This window comes from Labeo rohita, chromosome 23, assembly GCF_022985175.1.
Source record: "Labeo rohita strain BAU-BD-2019 chromosome 23, IGBB_LRoh.1.0, whole genome shotgun sequence".
Classification (NCBI taxonomy): domain Eukaryota; kingdom Metazoa; phylum Chordata; class Actinopteri; order Cypriniformes; family Cyprinidae; genus Labeo; species Labeo rohita.
In genome coordinates, this window is record NC_066891.1 from 28,753,438 (window position 1) to 28,776,441 (window position 23,004).

The 23,004-nt window shown below is 36.7% G+C and overlaps 1 protein-coding gene across 9 annotated transcripts in view; it reads right to left on the minus strand.

The window, feature by feature from the left end:
- LOC127155073 (utrophin) overlaps positions 1 to 23,004 on the minus strand; it is a 280,024-nt gene that overhangs the window by 86,118 nt on the left and 170,902 nt on the right. For all 9 annotated transcript variants that reach the window (XM_051097036.1, XM_051097040.1, XM_051097038.1 and 6 more), the window contains 4 exons: positions 21,222 to 21,378; positions 8,122 to 8,251; positions 791 to 1,059; positions 42 to 188 (listed from right to left, as the gene is read on the minus strand). In XM_051097036.1, the coding sequence (XP_050952993.1) occupies positions 42 to 188; positions 791 to 1,059; positions 8,122 to 8,251; positions 21,222 to 21,378 (703 nt within the window). The remainder of the gene's footprint in view (positions 1 to 41; positions 189 to 790; positions 1,060 to 8,121; positions 8,252 to 21,221; positions 21,379 to 23,004) is intronic.

Here is a 23,004-nt window from a genome sequence, read left to right on the forward strand (position 1 = left end):
ACAACAGAAAAAAAGAAAATAGGGAAAACAGGGAAAAGGACCTGCAGTAGTTTCCAGCGCATGTTGAGGTTGTCTAACTGGCGGTTGCTAGTGGAGGACAGCTGGACGTCCAGTGGGGTCAGCTGACCTGCCAGATCATTCACAGCTCGCACATCCTGTTTCAAAGGCGCAATCTCATCACGGAACGCCTGAAACACACACATACATGCGGAGTGAGAAATAAATCACATTACCATCTTTATCTCTGCATATCGCCCAAACACAAATTTAAATAAATCATCAGCCGGAGCGTTTGGCAATGACTCATACCATGTGTGAGAGGTGTAACAGCGTCATTGTGGGATAAAACTATAAAAATAGCTTCAGGGAGGAAAATGATTAACCAGAATAATCCTTAAAGGAATAGTTCACACAAAAATGGAAATTATATCACCATTTACCCTCCCTTGTGTTCTTCAAATCCACAAGGGATTATGTTTCTTCCATGGAATACATTAAGTTGGAGATATGACTGGATGCTCACATAGCTCTTGTCCATACAGTGAAAGTCAAATGACCAGGGCCTGTCATATTCCAAAAAGGACACATCTTTTATGGTGCTTTTTTGTCATTTCTAGAGTTGACCAACCCCATTTCCTAGTATTGAAAAGCATCCTGAAGAACATCTTCTGCTCCACAGAGGGGGCAGTATGAATGACACAATTATTATTTTTGGATTTAATAATCCATGATGAATTAACTGAACTTTCATACTGGCTGCAGTTGTGAATAAGAACATTTATACACTCACCGTTGTTTTATCGATGTGATCCTGTAGGGAATCTATGAGAAGGTCTCCCACAGGTTGCCATCCAGCTTTGAGCTCCTCAGCCTGGGTCAAACGCAGGTCCAGCTGGTCCATGGAGCTCTGGAGATCCTGGAGTTTATCTAGCGCTCTCTCCACCTGCTCATGCCAGGTGCCCGCGTGTCCCATCAGCCTCTCCCAGCGCTCGCTCACCTCTGCAGTCTGCTTACGGATCGCTTTAGCCACCCGCTGGGCCTTCTCCTCTGGAGTCAGCTCTACGAAAAAAAACGCAAACTTCATTTAAGTCATGTCTTTGCTTCAGCTGCCCTCAGTTAAGTTCATCTTGAAAGTTTCTGTAATTAAAAAAGGTTCAGCAGGCAACAAGGGATTCTGTTTTTGAAATGGTTTCTATTTCTGTGATGTTGTGTCTGGGAGCAAAAACATACAAACTACGGGCTTCATCACACCTGGTTCACTTAGAGCATTTTTTTTATTGGTTAGTTTAGGCATAAAACCTAAAACCTTAAATAATAATTTAAAAAAATGGATTTGGATCTAAACCAAAACAATCAGTCCAAATTTGTTTGAACAATGTGGTCTCTGCCTGATTGAAAACAAGCTCTGGAATGGTTCACTTGTGGTGAGAAAGCAAAGCAATCTGTCCTAACATACCATCAAAACATAGTTGAAAACCAAAGATCTTACAAAGTTGTGTAACTGCTAAGCAGGAATCAAGGCTTGTATACATTTGTATATATGTAGTCTAGTCTGCATCTTGATAGATGCACACTATAAACAAGATCCTGGAACATAAACTCCGACCAATGAGAGGACAGGTTTACACACATGACTTGCATAAACATTTTGGTAAGCTTTAAACATTTGGCTTGTGAAAGCACACCAAACCTAGGAGAAAATGCAACATTCAATTTAAGACCTTGATCTGGAACCGACCAAACGATCTACAGGTCTGTACCTGAAAACCATACTTAAGTAAAATTACAGATAACTTACAGCAGAAATGACCATTCCATTCCAAGATACAAGTCACAAATTCTAATACATCTGACTTTAATAGTACTTAAGTATTTTATTTGTACTGAATGTGAGCTCAAGATTTACTAGTCATCGAGGAGAGCAATCACGCCTCAGAATTGCAAAATAAAGTTTGACACAGCATTTTTAAGGGGTAGTTCATCCAAAAATGAAAATTACCCCTTGATTCATTCACCCTCAAGCCATCCTAGGTGTATATGACCTTCTTACAATACACATAGAGTTATATTAAAAAATGTCCTGGCTCTTCCAAGCTTCATGATGGCAGTGAATGGCTGTCGAGATTTAATAGTCCAATAAAGTACATTCATCCATTATAAAAAGTGCTCCACATGGCTCTGGGGGGTTAATAAAGTGAAGTGAATTGATGTGTTTGTGTATGAAAACGATCCGTAATTAATTCTTTATAAACCGTAACCTCTAACTTTCGCTAACTGTCATACGCATGTTCGCAAGAGAATGGCGTTCCAGCGGATGACGTAGGAAGTAGTGTAAGCTCAGGTGAGAAGTTTTGTTTACAGGAGCAAAGGGTGCAAACATTTATAAAAATACGACTGCGTCCTACATCATCTGCTGGAACACCACTCTCTTGTGAACGAGCGTATACAACAATTAGCAGAGGCTAGAGATTTATAAACAGTTTATAAAGTTTTAAACATGGATATTTTTCTTACACAAATGCATCGATTCACTTCAGTAGGCCTTTATTAACCCTCTGGAGCCATTTGGAGAACTTTTTATGATGGACAGATGCACGTAATTGGACTTTAAAATCTCAACAGCCATTCACTACCATTATAAAGCTTGGAAGAGCCAGAAGAGTTTTAAATATAACTCCAATTGTATTAGCCTGAAAGAATAAAGTCATATACACCTAGGTTGGTGTAAATCATGGGGTAAAATTCATTTTTAGGTGAGCTACTTTTTAAATGTCCTTCAAAGAAGTATCAGCCATGTCACATATGAAACCATCTCAGATATGAAACTTGCATTTGTCATAAAGAAGCCTTGCTGACAAGTTTGGTACCTTCAGTGCCCTGTAGATGGTGATACCACTTATTTTGTATCAGAATAAGATTGCTGCAGAAAAAAATTAGGTGCCACGCAGTTACTCAAAGAGTTGCACTTTTATAAAGAGTTATTTATTACGCATCACAAATGTATTAGAGTTAAAGAGTACATATATTTAAATTCACGAGTTCGCCTGCCCATCCAGTCCTGATGGTAAACAAACTTGGCTTGCTGTCCTTAATGGACAGCTGACCCGAGGTTCAGCTTGAGCGCCGAGTTCAACCCCCCCATTGTGACATAACCTAGAGGGAGAATAACAGAAACAGAGGAGGAGAAGAGGAGGAGAAGGGGAGGTGGAGGGATGCCGGAAGAAATGACGCTGGGACGGTGCAACGAGAGCTGCTTATATAGGCTCGTAATGATGATTGACAGGACTGAATGAATAGGCTCCTCCCGAACCTACATTTGGAACTTAATTTAAAAATGTAGACAAGTAGTCAGTAAAAGAATCTTTGATACAACTACAAAGCAGCCAAATAGACTTAAGTACAGTAACTAATTACATTTACACCACCATTGTGTGTGACTTTAACAGCCATAATAAAAGCTATAAACGATAATGTACCTCAGATTAACAAAATAAATTTAAGGAAACAAGACCATTCAGACTGTGAATAAGTGTTTTCCATGGCAAACATTGATTCATTTGCTTTTGATAATGTTAAAGTGGTTTCATTTTGATTAAATCTGATGTGTACTCATCTATTTTGCTCTGAGTGTGAGACAGCAGTGCACTTGCAAAGAGAGTCTGCCTACACACTTTGATTGGCTGCAATTTTGATTGATTTTATCACATCTCACAGCCAGACAAACTGCTTGTTGATTGAATCATATCATATATTAGTTTAGAAGACAGTATAATGTTACCACATACTGTTTGAAACATCCTTTGCATTTGGGATACCCCTACTGTACGATCCATACAAGGAAGCTTGCTAGGTCTGTTTTTGTGCATCTCACATGAATCAATATGACCACAACTTGACTCATTCCACATTGCAAATGACCATGTTCACAGAAGACATGCTTCGTGCACGGTCACTTAAGTAAGTGTTTACTAATGAATCCCCTCAACTAACGAGCTAAATAGAGAGAGGTTTACAGATGACAGGAGGCAGATGTTTGGGCAATTTAGAAAGAGCCTAGGGCATGTCTACAGGCAGGGCTACAGCATTAACATCTGCTCTTTCATTCAGCTTTCAGGCTTTTTGGGGACGTGAGAAGACACTTTAGCTAATGTCACCGTCAAGAACGGCAGGACTGATTTCTCCATTCGGCAAACGCTCACCTCTATCTTTCATCTTTATTTTTCTGTTTCAGCTGAGCGAGAATCAATTTACAATTCAAATGCACTCGAGCGTTTCTGGAAAGGTTTGAAATTCAATTAAGATCCAGGGGTTGAATGGAAACGAAAGTGATGGTGTGGCAGCGGCTTGTTTATGCTCATTTGATGACGAGCGTTGGAACAGATTGCTTTACATTTGAAAACATACAGTTCAATTTGGAAAACACGGCTTTGCGTGAACATTAGTGGTGTATGATTTTATCTGGGTAAGCTGCTCCCGCTGCGTGTTTGTGCGGGGCGGCGAAGCACGTGAGCGGGTTATCGGTTCAGATAGCTGAGCTCTGCGCTTTGATCGCAGGGATAAGAGAAAATGGAAGCGCAAAGATCGCTCAAGGTCTGTATGGAGGCTCTAGGTGTTCGAAGTGCGACGTGTGGAGATAGATCAGAAAACACTGCCCTGCTGAACCCAGCTGACTTCAACAGCAGTACATCTGAAAGTGTATATTTGTGGTAGGAATATTAAATAAGCATACAAGCCCGGTCACACTGAATCTGCACCTTCAAAATTTCACAGAAAAGATTCTGTCACTTGAAAAGTTCTACAGGTTCATGTAACTTCAGGGCTGTGAAACAATATAAAATATAAAAAAATGAATAAAAATATAAAAAGAGATTAATACAAGTAATATGAATACAAAAGTATAACAAAAAATATGTAAATACAACTACATATAATAAAATATTACATTATTGATATATATGGTCAATGACATGATGCCTACATTTTCTGTCCGATTGCATTTTCAGTTAAAAACTGGTTTAAATGCATAAAAAAAGATGCCATATGAAATACCTCTCCCAATTTATGTACTCACTTTACCTACAAAATATCATGTGGTGCGACCATCCAACCATAACTGCTGTTTTGGAAACACCTTTTTTGATTAAAATATCCAAAAACCACTAGAACAGTGTTATATATTTCACTGACTTGTGTACTTACATTATCCCAAATTTTTCAGAGAATGTTTAAATCCAGAGAAATAAGCAATTTTAGCTAGCATTTATAGACCATGTCATTGCGTCACCTGCCAGTTTCCTATATATATACACTTTTCCTACATACACATGACCGGAAGAAGCGGAAGCGCTCAACTGTGGTATAACAAAAGCTCCGCTGCTTTTGAGGCGTATATCTCGGTCGTCCTACATTAAAAATCGCTTCAGCATCCTTGTTGTGTTTCCATGACTTTCAGCCCCACTTTGTCTGATGATGTCCATTTTATGGAATATCATGTGGTGCGACATGAAATCCATTCAAAGATAGGACATTGCATCATATACCAATGACCCATGGAACCATCAAGCAGGTTTGTAACTCTCTTTCAAATTTGGAAGAAAAATATACTTTTTAACAGCTGTTATGTAGTTACCACATTTGGATATCATGTGGTATAACATCAAAAAACAAAAAAAAAATAAAAAACTCGGAATATTAACTTATTTCTACCAGTATTTATTTTTAGTATACATTTCATAGTTACCTTTTGTTGGAAGCGAGCTCGTTTTGTTTAGGTAGCCAATTCTGTACTTTTTGACTGATTTGATTTGAAATATCTTGTGGTGCGACCACAGTGTTTTCCATTATAGATATTTGTCCCAGATTGGCAGTTTTTGTGCTTTTATATTCAATTGATGGTTTATATACATAAAATACTTTATTTTAGTATCATTTGGAATAGATTTTTATGCAATTTGGGTCATTTAAGATGGTTTGTTTAATATTTGTGCAATATGAGGAAAAAATGCAAAAAAATAATTTACAGCATATAATTTTAGTTTGGTAATTATGCATTTATTAGTAATTTATTATTTATTTATGCATTAATAATAACTATTTTAATCTATTTTACCAGATTCCACTGCCAAGTAAAGTCAAATAAATGCTCGCCATAGCCAGCATGTTAATTCTGACCCTGCAGTCAAGCACAAACTCCAGATTTTCTACTGTAATAAAGATGTTCATTCTGTCATCTCAGAACCCGAGCTAGCAACCTCCCGCTATCCTAAATTGACCCTTTGCAAAGGGTCAAAATAAAATATCTAATTTCTGTGTTTGAAATATGAATTACTGCAACAGTATGCTTAGGTGATTGGTATTTTTAAAACATTTATATCAGTTTTACGCAATATACAGAAAAAAAAAAAAAATAATACAATAAACCATCTTGCAAATTCTGACTTTTCTCCTCACAATTCTGAATTTTTCTTTGCAATTCACACGTTTTTTTCCTGCAATTCTGACTTCTTTTCTCATAATTCTAATTTCTTTTCTCAGAACTGTGAGATTATTGGGAGTTCCGAAGTCCTAGTTTATATCTGAATCGTGAGAAAAAAAAGCCAGAATTGCGAGATGTAAACTCGCAATTGTAAAAAAAAAAAAAAAAGCCAAATTAATTTGATCTTATACATTCTAAAACTGCACAATTTCTTTTTGTCCAGTCTGTTTAAATATTTTAATTTTATAATAATTTGTCTGACACCAAATGTAGTGCATTCTCTTCTGCATATCTTGCCATTTTAAATGCTGGATTATATGGAACAGTTCCTTTAATGTCTGGAGAAAAAAAAAGAAAAAAAAAAAAAGTTCTAGATGTTCCATAGAGTTAAGAAAGTAAATCTAAATGACTAATGCAGGTTATAGCGCAGCTTTCCTCAAGAAGCCACATAATCTTAGATGTCCTTCATTTCTGTAGCTGAACCAGTTCAGGATGAGTTACGCAGCAAAGTTTAATACGCAGAGCTTAAGGTTTGTTTAAATCACTAAGCCTCAGTAAGTGCAGCAGCAATAGTTCTGCTTGCCTTAACAAACACTTTCTGCTCTAGATGACTTTGGTGTTTTCTGAAAGACAGAAAACAGTGAGCTTCAGGATGTTGAGAAGTGGAAATAGCCTGCAGTCTCTGATCTGCCAATTAACCCGGTTTCACTGGGCATTTGCACACTCCTCCTAAACGCTTGCTGAAATGCACACGCATGCGTACACGCACTTTACACGCAGCTCTCCTTCTATCTGATTAGTGATGTCCGACGTTTGTCCTAAATTAGCTTTTCATGCGGGTCCCAGCGGAAGTGTCCAGAGAGCCGTGGAACTTTCCAGACATCAGATACTGCAGTTAAGAACGTGTTGACAGGAGGTGTCCGACTTATCAGAGAGTCACTTACATCAAAGAGCATCCCTTGGAGAGTGTCAAAATAAACTCTGCTGGTCTGCGTGGTGTGTGTGTGTAATGCTCTCATACTGGTCTAAGTTGCTGGAGTCTTTCTTCTGCAGAGGTGTTTACAAGTGCAGAATGTTTACTGTAAAGGTTACTCTCTCCTTGCTTAAAGGGAGAGTTAACCAAAAAAGTTACATTTTTCATTAATTCTTCACCCTCATGCAGTTCCAAATTCTTTAAATATGATAAATAACATAAATATCCTATATGTATTTAATCCCATTTTATTAACCAGTGTCTTTGCTGCTGACTTTCGATAATTCAATTCAACCATACTAATAAAAACAATGCCCAGATTATTTACATTTCCTTCAGCCTGAGGCTTATTCATTTCACTTTTGGTATGAAAGGGCTTTTACATTTGCCAAAACTAGAACTTTTTGTAGTAAACACAAAAAAGCAAGCTTAGCCCAGATAATAAAATGTAACGCAAAAGTAATATAACACATTACTTTCCATAGAAAGTAACTAAGTAACGTACTTATAAACTTTTTAGGGAGGACTGCACTATTGTAATGCATTACCTTTAAAAGAACCTTTCCCCAACACTGGTGACAAGACTCATCCATTTTATCCTTTTTCTCTCTACTTTTCCTGTTTCGTTAAACAAATGGGAGAATAGCAAGATAAAAAAATAATGGTCTCTCACCAGCTTTGGGTTGCAAGTTCTTGCGTGGCTCTTCGGGTCCTTCGATTGGTTGGTCAGCCAGAAACATGTGTGCCTGATCCAATGTGCTGAGAACTAAATGCTCACGCTCCTTCAGCTCTGCCCTAAGAGCCTGAAAACATCACATCATAACATGTCCATCAGTACTGTCATCAACAGAGATTAACCAGAATTACAGGAATTAAAAAAAAAAAATGGAAAAAGATAGATAGATAGATAGACAGATAGACAGATAGATAGATAGATAGATAGATAGACTGATGTATGGATAGATATACAGAGACGGACAAATAGATAGATACACAGACAGATGGACGGACAGACAAACAGACAGTTACATAGACAAACAGATAGATATATGGACAGATGGACGGACGGACAGACAGACAGACAGTTAAAAAAATTGATGGGACAGACAGATAGATAGACAGACAGACAGACGGACAGACATACGGACAGATAGACAGATGGATGGATGAAGAGATATATGGACAGACAGACAGATAGACAGTTAGAAAAATAGATGGGACAGACAGACAGATAGACAGACAGACAGACAAACAGACACACAGACATACGGACAGATAGACAGATGGATGGACGAAGAGATATATAGACAGACAGACAGGCGGACAGACAGACAGATGGATGGACAGATATATGGATAGATAGACAGACAGACAGACTGACACAGACGGATGGACGATGGACAGACAAACAGACAGATAGATATATGGACAGACAGACAGACAGACAGACAAATAGATATATGGACAGACAGACAGACAGACAAAAATAGATGGGACAGACAGATAGATAGACAGACAGGCAAACAGACAGACAGAAGGACAGAAGGACGGGCGGACAGACAGACAGACGGATGGATGGTCAGATATACGGACAGACAGATAGACAGACAAACAGAAAGACAGATAGATATATGGACGGACGGACAGACAGACAGACAAATAGATATATGGACAGACGGACAGACAGACAGACAGACAGAAAATTAGATGGGACAGACAGATAGATAGACAGACAGACAAACAGACAGACAGACAGACAGACAGAAGGACGGGCAGACAGACATACAAACAAATGGATGGATAGATATACAGGCAGACAGACAGACTGAAAGATGGCCAGACAGACGGACAGACAGATAGACAGACAGACAGATAGATAGACGGATGACTGTCAGACAGACATACAAACAAATGGATGGATAGATATACAGGCAGACAGACAGAATGAAAGATGGACAGACAGACGGACAGACAGATAGACAAATAGTCAGACGTATGTATGGATAGATATACAGAGAGACAGACAATTAGATAGATACATGGACAGATAAACGGACAGACTACTAGACAGTTAAATAGACAGACAGACAGACACACACACACACAGACAGACAGATATATGGACAGATATATGGACAGATGGATGGATAGATATATGGATGGATGGACAGACAGACAGACAGACAAAGACAGACAGACAGACAGACAGACAGACAGACAGACAGACAGACGGGCAGATAGACAGATGGATGATGGAGAGATATACAGACAGACACAGTCAGACAGAGACTGGCAGACAGTCGGATGGACAGATACACGGATAGATAGACAGAAAGACAGACAGTCAGACAGATAGATGCATAGATAGATAGACAGACAGACATGGATGGATAGATTTCTCCAGACTATTTTTGGTTTTCTTTTTCTTTATTTCATTCTTTTAATCAGGCTTTTTCCCCATTAAGTCTGTCACAGCCCATTATTATCTGACGTTATCATTGCTTGTGTAAGCCAGCACTCCATCCAAGAGTGTGCACGTTTGTGTGTGAGCAAGAGATCAGCGAGAGCAAAACGAAAAACAAAAAGATTAAGAAAAGGTGAGAATGAGGGCAGTGAAAGACTGATAGGGTGCACATATAAAACAGACACAAGTGCAATTGCAAAACATGATCTCCGAGGCCAAACGAGGCATTTCTGCAGGGTCGCACGCAAATTAGCCAAACTAATAGCCGTCCTCAAACTCAGACAAAACTAATTTCTGCCTTTAGGCAGCACAGGCCTTCTGTACAGCCACACACACACACACAAAATTAAATGAACAGCCACATCTTAGCAGAGAGGAAAACTGGATTACCATTCCTCTGAGAGTTGGGCCCCTCAGGCTCGACTGGAGAGCAGGGTCACGGCACCCTTCCACACTTCTGAAACGGTCGTTAAACTGAGCCGGAGGAAGTGATAAGCCTTTTAATTACATCCTGCTACAGTAAACCAAGCAAGCACCAGGCGCACATTAGAGGCCTGTGAAGAGGAGCGGTCCATTAAACAGCATTATGAAGATGCTAAGGACCGATATTAAAAAATCATAAAGATTAGAGTAAGATTGAGAAAGGGAGATGTGAGGTCAAAGAAGAACATCACATATGGCCACAGATAATGAAGTAAACTAGTGAATATCACTAATATTTTTGGTATCTTTTAGCATATACATATTCCCTATTAATGTGTCAAGTTGTGACTTGCCTCGACAATTTGCATGGATTACTTTTACGAGGGAGAATAAATCATTACAGTTTTCTTTTTGGGTGAAGTATCCCTTTAAGATGCAGCCTGCAGCTAAAACCTGCTCTAGTAAACAACCTTCAACATCAGCGGCAAAAATCGAAAGCCTGCATTTCTACCCATCTCTCTCTTTCACAAAGATGATGACTGTTTCCACTTTTAAAGGCAAAAAGCGGCAAACTATCATCAATGCTCTTTCCTGAGCTCTTAAAACACTTCTGACAGACACAAACTAGCAAACACAAAAGCATGCGCATTCACAGTCCTAAATAGCACATAATGAATAACCTCTGTGTCTGCAGTGAAAGACCATTCAAAACCATCAAATGGCAAACAACTCCACACATCCTGCACACCTTTAAAAGACTCCCAAACAAGCACTCTAATGGCTCCGTTCCAGCCAAAACATCCTCAAGGCTTGTTTTTGGGGATGACGAATGTGGAGTGAGACTGAGAGACTGTATTGTCCGATCTGTTATAGCAGCATCTTGCCCTTGACAGAGTGAAGATCGGGTCTAAGATGCTGGAGTGGTGCCAAAGTGCCACTTATCGCCATAGCAACGCACAGCATCACAGCGACAATAATTACCTCCGGTGCTGCTTTCTCCAATCCAGAATGATGTCACCAATACTTTTTAACTGAACTAAACGGACATCGTGTTCATAAGTCCAAATGGTTCAGTACAGTCAAGCATCTGTGGCATGCCGGTGATTACCGCAGAAAAGAATTTGTTGCTTGTTTTGAGGAAAACAAACAGAAAATGTGTTTTTGTAGTAAAGGATGTCTAAAAAGCAAATGTCTGGAAGACTGAAAAGCTTGCATTTTTGCTAAAGCATTTATATTAAATCATTTTTACAAAAAAATTTTTTTAGGTGGAACTACATGTATTTTATTTGCAGCCTTCAAGTCTTTCAAGTTCATGTAGGTTCATATTGAAAGTTTTATGCTGTGAGATTTGTTCAAGTGATTTTGCTTTTCAATTTCATACTTCTTTATTGCAAAAAGACAGGAAGCATTTAGCAATACAACAAAACATAAAAGCCCAAGGATGTGTATTAGATGTGTAACTGACACTTTTTCCTATATATTATTGTTCTTGTGCTGCCACAGGGAAGGGATGGGAAATCATTTTGCTATTCCCACTTTGGTGTCCTTGCAAGTATCAAGTTAAAGTTTCTAGGTTTACTTGCTTGGATATGACACAAATAGACATACACTACATGTTAAAAAAAATAAATTGGGTTAATAATTTGGGATTTGAAGTTTGGAATCTGTAAGATTTTTAATGTTTTTTAAAGATGTTTCTTCTGCTCATCAAGGCTGCATTGATTTGATCAAACATACAGAAAAAGCAGCAACATTGTGAAATGTCATTACAATTTAAAATAACTGTTTTCTATTTTAATACAATTTCTTCATGTGATGCAAAGCTGAATTTTCATAATCTGTTACTCCAGTCTTCAGTGTCACACGGTCCTTCAGAAATTATTCTGATTAACAATATGCTGATTTATTATCAATGCTGGAAACAATTTTTGCTACTTAATATTTTTTTGGAACCTGTGATACTTTTTTCAAGATTCTTTGATTAATAAAAAGTTAAAAAAGAACAGCATTTATTCAAAAATAATATAATATTTTCATTTTTTTTTTTTTTTTTTCGAAAAGTAAAAATTTGTATACTTTTTAAGCACAAAAGCTCATGTACCACAGGCTCTGGGATGCTTGTTCACGATGCTACGTACTACTGAATTACGTCGAAAGATCACGCGATGGGAAATGCGTGGGAAGTTCGGATCATTTTACCGACTTGGACCTTTGAGTCTCGTTCAGCAAAATGAACAAATCTTTTTTTCAAGTCATTTTGTTCATTTTAGCAAAATACAATTAAAATGTTACGAGTTACTTCCCTAACACATCTACTGCTTACACAAACGTTGATCACACTACAAACAAGACAAAACTATGTTATAAGAAACAGAAAAGATCAATTCATTGTTTACCTGGGTCTTTAGTCTATGATTAGCTCACCTCACCTCTTATCTGACAAATGGTGTTTTTTTTTTTTTTTTTTGAAAAATAAAAATTTGTATACTTTTTTAAGCACAAAAGCTCATGTAGCACAGGTTCTGGGATGCATGTCCATAAGGCCATGAATTAGTGATGGGTCATTCTTGAACATTTCGTTCATTTTGAACAAATCTTTAATGTGACTCGGGAAGAACGAGTTATCTTGGGGAGTGATTCGTTCAGTCGCACATGCACAACATCCTATTAGTTTCTGTACTGGAATTAGTTCACCTGTTTCGAGTCATTCGTTCATCTTATGGGGCTGTCACGTGATGAGTCACATTAAAGATAAGACCCTTCTTCCTTGGCTGGGATCGTTTAGAGCCCTTTAAGCTGCATTTAAACTACATTTTGGAAGTTCAAAATTGGGGCACCAATAAAGTCCATTATATGGAGAAAAATCCTGAAATGTTTTCCTCAAAAACCATAATTTCTTTACGACTGAAGACAGAAAGACATGAACATTTTGGATGACAAGGGGATGAGTAAATTATTTGTAAATTGTTGTTCTGGAAGTGGACTTCTTTTAAATCATTTTCTGTGGTATTGTCTAACAAAACAAATTTTTTTTTCTTTGGATGAAGAGGAAAGGATAAAGAAGACAATTCTTTGTGACCAAGGACTAAACAACTTCTAATTTTTTTGAAACGCTAAAAAACAAAACAAAACGCCCTTGTCCTCAATTCCTCACGAAGTACAGCTAAAAGCACATCTATTCACATTTGTTGCTCAGATTCTCATCAGCAAAATATCCATCTGTCAGATTTCACCTGCTTACTGTCCTGTAACACAGACAGCTCACTGAAAACTGCTAGGCCGCTGCACTTACAGAAGTAAAGCCACATTTCAAACTGTTTGGTCAATAGATGCTTTTATCAGCTTTAACACCATCTGCTTTGAATGCCTTCAATTAGGAGAAGATGAGAGAGGGCAGGAGGGTTTAGCACAAATCAAATCTTGAAAGACAGAGGCGTCGTATTTGTCCTGGACCTAAAATATCAGATAACTACCTTCCAATCCATTTAAAACGGTGTAAATTGAAATCAATACTTGAGCAGCAAACCGACACTGATTCATAACTAATGTCTCGATTGAGACTAACAAAGACGACGGAAGACGATCTGTACAGCAGCGCTGTCAGCATTTCAGACGCATAAAAACTTACGGCTAACCTTGCGTCATGTGTCTTTCATGCCTTTACTGCAGCATAAAAGGATCCTCAAAGCCATTCTTATTAGTTATAGTGAGGTCATTCTTTGCTGTTTCAGGTCAGAGAAAAATCGGAGGCCTTGGGTGGCTTTAATCTGTCTCTTATTTAACACTTAGAGGATTCAAGAGCCGAGCGATCGGAATAAATCACACAGACGTCGCCATTATTGAGCAGAGCTGAGCCGGGCAAAGTAACAGCAATCAGCGCAAAGACAGTTTCCAACTTTTTTAAGGTCATTATTTCTTTTCTGGGTGCCTGGACTAAAAAACCTCACAGTTATGGGACTAATGCAGCATGATAGTGGTTATATAAGAGCACCATGAAAAATTAGAAACTATGTGCATATAAATTTCAGTCTGTTCTTCACATTAAACTACTTTATGGCTTCAGAGGACTTTTACGATAGTTTTATAGAGCTCTTCTGTCCTTTCTGGTCACTGTATGGAAAAGAGCGGTACAGACATCTGGCTAAATTTCTTTTGAAACTTCTAAAGTTTTAAATGATGTATGGGTAAATGTCAGCAATTTTTATTTTTGTTTGAATTATGCTATTAAAAGCTTAATCAAAATAATCATTTGTCCTTGTAACAGTCAAAAGCTTTACCGGCCGAACACATTTCAAAGCACTATACCTTTATCAGTATTACTGAGAGTAACACACACTTTCCCACTCTCAGGACTTTACAAAACGTGATTGATAGTTTTAATTATAGCTGCAATAAATGAGGCTCTTCTATTGGATAATTAGCTGTATGATTAATAAACACTATTACTGAGACATAAGCATCTGAGAAACTCAGAGCTACTGTCCTCAAGTACTCTTTGCTTTTTATCGCCAATAATCAAATGAACACCGTGTGGATAAATGACATACATGAATATGCTAATAGACACCACACGCAGAGACACACTCAATATCCATGAAATAGAGAGAAAATGGTGTTGTACACCAGCTGAGAGGATAATTGTTAAGGGATGATTCTCCAACAGACACATTTTAAAATATAATTAATCGGTCATTGTACAACACGGGTGCTATTTGTGTCCTTCGTATGTGTGTATTTTAGAGCTGTGAAACGAGTATTCACGATAAATCGATTCAAAATAAAAGTTTGTTTACATACTACTGTATATGTCTGTGTATTGTGTATATTTGATCTCTCTCTCTCTCTCTCTCTCTCTCTCTCTATATATATATATATATATCTGCTTTTAATTTGCTGCTTATTAAAAGTTAGCAAGGTAACTGTTAAGTTTAGGTATGGAGTAGCATTAAGTGATCCTAATGCCTAATATTTAAAGCTTTTAGTTGAATGAATGAATGAATGAATCAATGAATCAACGAATCAATCAATCAATCATTTAAACATTCAATGAATGAATGAATGACGAATGAATGAATGAATGAATCAATCAATCAAATCAATCCTGTGTCCCCAGATAAACAATAAATAAAATAAAATAAAATAAAAAGCTTTATAAATCACCTAATCTATTTTTAGGAGGAAAGGAGGAAAAGGAGGAAATATAACTCCTTTTTTTAAACCATGTTATCTAATATTTTTTGGTTTCTCAAATCAGCTGAATGTCAACTGTGTTAACTTGATTTTGTTTCATAAACAACTGATACTTAAAAATTGTGACCCTGGACCACAAAACCAGTCATAAGGGTCTTTTTTTTTTTTAAACATTACACATTAAACATTTTTTTTACATTATTTAAAACATTATACATCATCTGAAAGCTGAATAAATAAGCTTTCCACTGATGTATGGTTTTGTTAGGATATGAATATTTGGCCGAGACTGGAATCTGAGGGTGCACAAAAAAATCTAAATATTGAGAAAATCGCCTTTAAATTTGTCCAAATGAAGTTCTTAGCAATGCATATTACTAATCAAAAAATGCGTTTTGATATATTTATGGTAGAAAATGTACAAAATATCTTCATGGAACATGACCTTTACTTAACATCCTAATGATTTTTGACATAAAAGAAAAATGTATAATTTCGACCCATACTATGTATTTTTGGTATTGCTACAAATATACCCCTGCTACTTATGGTTTTGTGGTCCAGGGTCACTACTGCATTTTTGTCTTATTATCAGCTTCCTTTATTTTCAAGCCTTAAATGTCAAATTAAATTGTGAAAGTGTCAACCCTGTTACCTTTTTAAAGGCACAATTATATCTGAGTCTAATTATGCTTATTAATATATAAAATATAATATATTAATTTAGCTTGAGATGGCACGATGCAATTAACACTTACATACATAATTTAATTGAATATTAAAAGTCAGACAAAAACCTACTTTAAAAAAATATATAAAAATCACTTTTTCAAAATGGAAAAGCCACCGTTTCCATTTCATTTCAGGGCCTCATTACACTCAATTAATCTTGGAATAAAGGTCATTGCACGTCTCTTTAACTGGCTCTGTGTCTTTATCAGAGGAAGTTTTCAGACAGACAATGTGTTCGGCTTCTCTAAGTCTCTCAGACCTCACACAAATTATTCATTTTCACTTCCATCTCGTGTTCTGGGCCGCTCCATCCTGGTCGCCCGGTTGGCACGGCACACTAATCAGCCGTGACGTGTTCAAAAGGCCTGGCGTTTTGTACCCGTGCGGCTAAAGCTCTTACCAGGGCAGCCGGCTCAAAGACAATCTATTATAAGAGCCCAAGAAAAAGATGAGGTGGAGAGAGAGAGAGAGAGGGAGAAAGTCAAAATGGGGGGCAATCTTTCTCTTCGCTCCAGAGAATCATTAGTCAAACTGTCTGGGAAAGAGAGAAAGAGAGAGAGCGAGCATAACCAAACTGTCACAGACTCGTTACGGTTTCAACCTTCCTGCCACCTTCCCATAATTCCCTGCGGTGGTTTTGTCTGCTGAGCTCTCAGCGCTGTAGGTATTCCTGCATCATACAGCAGAAAAAAAAACATGACTGCACTAATCAAAAGCTTCAGACAGAAACCTCCTAATTATGAGATGCATCTCTGGATCTGTGTATGTAAACATTTAAAGACATTATATGTGATCCTGGGTCAGTTGGACACTGATTAAAAATGTTTTCGGGTAAAGGTGAGAGCATAAACGCTCTGATTGTTCAGCTCAGGCCTGCTATTAGCTTGATTACTGTCATTATCACACAGACGGTTAATGACGCATTTCTGACACTTGTTTGTGACTCTACTCTATGACACATGATCAGAATATTACTGTCCAAAATGATCATCTAGCAGAGTAGCATAAACACACTAATATTCCCTGCAGGAGAATCTGACGAGACGGCGAAATGCTGGAGAACAGAGGGGAAAAAAAATGTGTTGAAGGTGATAGGATGGAGAGGAGAGATGAAATAAGAGACAAAATGAGATAAGTCAAGGTGAGGACAGAGGACATGATATGAGATGAGACAAAGAAAGAGAGATGATGTGAAAGACATCATGATACAGAGATTAAAGGAAAGGAAATGAGACAAGATGAGACAGGAAACAAACGAGACAGAGCAAATGAGAGTAATGAGAAAAGATGAGCATGGAGAGCATTTAAAATAAAATGATTAAGACAAAAGAGAAAAGACAAATGAGAACTGAAATATATAAGAGAGAGGAAAGAAAAGACAAGAATGAAATGAATGAAACCAGTCAAACACAGAATAGACAACATGTGTAAGGAGAGAAGAGAAGATGAGAGAAAGATTCAAAAGACACAAAATGGGATAAAAATGAGATGAAATAGGGGACAAATGAGATGAGAGAAGAAGAGACATTGAGAAGAGATATAAGAGAAAAATTAAACAAGTTGTAAGACGTCAAACAGATAAGATGAAATGATAGTGATGACATTAAATTTTAAAAAAGAGATGAGAAGACAAAGAGATGAGAGAGAAGAAACCATGAGAAGAGAAAAATGAGAAAATGAGACAATGAGAGGAGAAAGATATGAGAGAAAAGGGTAAAAAATGAGGTGAGATGACAAAGCAGAAAGCTGAACAGAGAGTGATGAGATAAGATTTAATGAAAGAGACAAGACAAGAGGGAAAGATATTAGAGAGAAATGTACGAAAAGAGACAAGACAGAAGATTAAAAAAACATCATTAGATGAAAGACAGGAAAAGACAATGAGAGGAGAAAGCCTAAAAAAGGTACAAGACAAGGTGGAAATGAGAGAGGAGACAGAAGAGACCAGGTGAGAAGAAGAGATGAGAGAGGTGATGAAACAATGAAAAGAGAAAGATATAAGAGAAATTTCACAACTTCAGAAGAGACAGATAAGACAAGATGAGATGAGAGGAGAAAATATGAAATGGGAGAGGTGATGAGACAATAAGAGGAGAAAGATATGAGAGAAAAGGGTAAAAAAAAAAGATGAGACAAGCAAGCAGACAAGCTGAAAAGAGTGATGAAACAAGATTAAATAACAAAAAAGACGACAAGAAGAGACGTGTGATGATTGAGACAAAATGAGACAAGAAAACAGATAAGATGATGAAATAAAGAGGACAAAAGACAATGAGAAGAGAAAGTCAAGAAAAAGTTACAAGATGAGGTGAAATCAGAGAGGAGACAAGTTGAGAAGAGACAGATGAGACATGATGAGATGATGAGAAGAGATGAAATGAGAGAAGTGATGAGACAATGGGGAAAGAAACATATGACAGAAAAAAAAAATAGGTGAGACCAGACAAGCAACCAGACTAGTTAAAAAAAGAGAGTGATGAGACAATATTTAATGAAATAGACAAGGCAAGAAGTGAAAGATATTAAGCAGAAAGGTACAAAAGAAGACAAGGCAGGAGACAAGAAAAAAAGAGACGAGAAAACAAGATGAAAGACAAAAAAAGACAATGGCATGAGAAAGCCAAGAAAAAGGTACAAGATGAGGTGGAAATGAGAGAGGAGACAGATAAGACCAGATGAGATGTGAGGAGCAGAGATGAGAGAGGTGAAGAGAAAGATATGAGAGAAAAGGGTAAAAAAAAATGAGATCAGATGAGATGAGAGAGAAGACAATTTCAGAAGAGACAGATGAGACAAGATGAGATGAGAGGACAAAAAAGATGAAATGAGAGAGGTGATTAGACAATAAGAGAAAGATATAAGAGAATAAGGTTAAAAAAATACATGAGACGAGCAAGCAGACAAGCTGAAAATAGAGTAATGAGATGAGATTAAATGAAAAAGAAGACAAGAAGAGACAAGGGATGAGAGAGAAAGGTACAAAATGAGACCGAGACAAGACAGGAGACAAGAAAACATAAGAAGATGAGATGAAAGAGGAGAAAAGACAATGAGAAGAGAAAGTCAAGAAAAAGGTGTTGACCAATTCTGTGTTTGCAAAAAATGATGACTTTTTTTGCGGGCGGAGCCTATCTGGTGGCAGAAAATTATAGTTTTCAAGTAGTGGTCTATGGAAGCCATGGAATAAAAGAATAAAGAATGTAAAATTGAGTTTATATTTAAACATTCTGACTTCAAGATTATATCTCAATTCTGATAAGAAAAATCAGCTTGTCATTCTCTCTTTGTGGTTTAAATCCCACACGTTTGGCTTTTATTTTCCTCAGAACTCGCTATTGTTGAATTAAATTGAGTTATAAAGTCCAAAATACGAAATATAAACTTGCATTTGTGAGAAAAAAGAGAAAATAGGTACATGTAAAATGTCATAGGTAAATAATATTTCATGCTGTAAGTGTAGGGCTAATATAATATGTTCCCTATGAACTCCATATGTGAATAGTATGTAGACCTATTGTTTAAATCAAATTTATGCTTTAAAAGCAGAGTAACCATAGCAGGTTTCATCCATTAGTCAGTCCGTTTAAACGTGTGCAATAGCTTCAAATGACGTCTTTGGCGTCTATTCTCCACTTGTTACCAGTGTTTTTTGCCACCACAATGTGTGCGCAGCTGCAAGTGATGTAACTGTGACGTCATCTCCAAATTGGTCTATAAGACAAGGTGAAACGAGAGAGGAAACAAGTTGAAAAGAGGCAGATGAGATGAGAAAAAAGAAGAGATGAAATGAGAGAAGTGACGAGACAATGGAAGGAAAAAGATATGAGAGAAGAAGGTACAAAAGGAGGTGAGACAAGACAAGATGAGAGAGGAGACAATTTCAGAAGAAACAGATGAGACAAGATTAGATGAGAGGAGAAAAAAATAAAATGAGAGAGGTGATGAGACAATAAGAGAAGACAAACTGAAAAGAGAGTCCTTCTTTCATTATTACTTGTTCAAATGTTATTTCAATTGATCTATTGTTTCAAATTGTTTTTTGTTGTATGTGTTCTCTATTAATACTGTATGTATGCTTTGGTAAATGCACAATGTGCTTTGCCATGTCAATAAAGCTGTTTGAATTGATTTGAACTGAAAGGCATGAAACAAGACAAGACAGGACACAAGAAAACAGGCGAGAAGATGAGATCAAAGAGGAGAAAAGACAATGAGAAGAGAAAGATGAGAAAAAAGGTGAAATAAAAGAGGAGACAAGATGAGAAGAGACATATGAAACAAAATGAGAGAAGTGAAGAGACAATGGGAAGAAAAAGAAAAATAAGGGGTGTACGAGACAAGCAAGCAGACAAGTTGAAAAAAAGAGTGCTGAGACAATATTTAATGAAACAGACAAGACAAGAAGCTAAAGAAATTAGAAAGGTACAAAATAAGACAAGAAAGGAGACAAGAAAAACAGATGAGAAGATGAGATGAAAGACAAAAAACAGACAGATTGAGACAGCAGACAAGTTGATGAGACATTGATGAGATGAGATTAAATGAAATAGGAGAGAAAACAAGAAAAGAAAGATATGAGAAAAGGTACAAAATGAGACAAGGCAAGACAGGAGACAAGAAAATACAGATAAGAAGATGAGATGAAAGAGAAGAGACAGCAAGAAGAGAAAGATGAGAAAAAGGTACAAGATGAGATGAAACGAGAAGTTCAGAAGAGACAAGAGATGAGAGGAGAAGAGATGAGAAGTGACGAGACAATGAGAAGACAGCAATGTGATGAGATTTAAAGAGGAGACAAGACACTTAGAAGAGCTAGATTTGAGAAAGAAAGGTAAAATTGAGATGAGACGAGACAGGAGACAACTTGAGAAAAGAGAGATAAGATGAGACAAAATGAGATGAAATAAACACAAGAGCTGTAAAGACTGCGATGAGACTGGTTGAGATTGTGTCTCTGCTCTGACCGTGCAGTGGGTCTGCTGCTGCAGTACTGTGGGCACGTCTCCTCCGATAGGCATCTGTTTGTTCAGCTCCTCATCCTTCACACTGATCCAGCGGCCCAGCTCCTCCAGGACCGACAGAAGCCGGTTCCAGCGCTCAGCACTGGCCTCCAGATGAGCCCTGAACACATGTTCACACACTTATTCAAATAACACAAATCTAAAAACTCATGAAGATGTTAGATTAGGAATGCATCAGGATTTCCCACAAACAGAAATGTTTGGAAAACGTTTCAATGGTCTCTTTTGAAACAGAATGAGTGCAACAGGTGAACTGCGATTTTGAATAGAAATATTACCAAATGTTGGAATTAGACACTTTGAAAATATACTAATGATAACAGTAAAGAAAAATGACAGATCCAACCACATGTTGGCACACATGATTAACTGCTCATACCGCTAGGCGTCATTTACACAGAACACACATTTGTGTTGACAAAGATGCGACACGGGCAGTGGAATAGGAAAAACATGCAAGAAGATAAGATGGGAGTGAACTTCTTTTAACTTAATCACCACGTTTTTATAATGCTGTTTCATGCAAGAGACGCGAGTGCAACAGTCAAACATAGAATAAACAATAGAAAAGCAGTGTTATCGAATAAAAAAACCTGTGAAGAACTACTACTATATGTCTGATATTTTTTGTTTGCATTATGGTGGCAGGCTCAAAGCTGCTGCTCATTGTTTTTACAGAACATTTTTACAGTAATAGTCTACTGATGTTATACCTTCAGTCATTTTCAATTTGAAGTTACCTTGACTTTTGAGAATTTTTTATAGCATTTTTCTCATATTATTCCTTAACATATAATATGTATAAAACAAGTTTGTACAAGATGTAGTTATAGTTCATGCATCTTTTCTGCAAAGCAATTTGCAATTTGTTTAACATTTACATCATGTTGACAACTTCATGTGTGGTTCACCTGAAAGAGAACTTGAGTTTATGTTGCAGTTACATTTTCAAGCTGACTTGTGAAAAATCACAAAAAAAAAAAAAAAAGAGAATTGGTCAAATGTTTTGAAAAAAAAAAAAAACAAAAAACAAAAACAAACAACAACAACAACAACAACAACAACAACAAAAATGAGATTTTATTTTTTTTTGCCATATCGCCCAGCCCTAGTGCAAGCCTTTTATTCACAATTGCTATTAAAAAATTGAATGTGGGAGAACTGTAAAATGTATTTAAGAGCAAGAATGTGAACACACACATATATATATATATATATATATATACACACATATATATATATATATATATATATATATATATATATATATATATATAAAAATCTGTATTATAAAATTTGACATAATAAAGTCTTTCACTACCAGTCAAAAGTTTTTGAAAAGTAACACCAAAACCGTAAAATATTGAAATATTTGTACTATTTGAAATAACTGTTTTCTATTTGAATATATTTTAAAATGTAATTTATTCCTTCTGATCTTCTGCTCAAAAAACTTGTATTATTATTATTATTATTATTATTATTATTATTATTATGTTGAAAACAACCGAGTAGGTTTTTTTTTCAGGTTACTTCGAGCACAGCATTTATCTGAAACAGAAATCTTTTGTAACATTATAAACGTCTTTATCTTTATCATTAAACTTTTGACTGTAGTACTGTATATCTCTTAAATTGTATAACAAATGTCTTAATGACCATATTAATAGCCCTTAAATGTGGGGATGGAAAAACATTCATCATGATACACCCTATGTGGTTATTA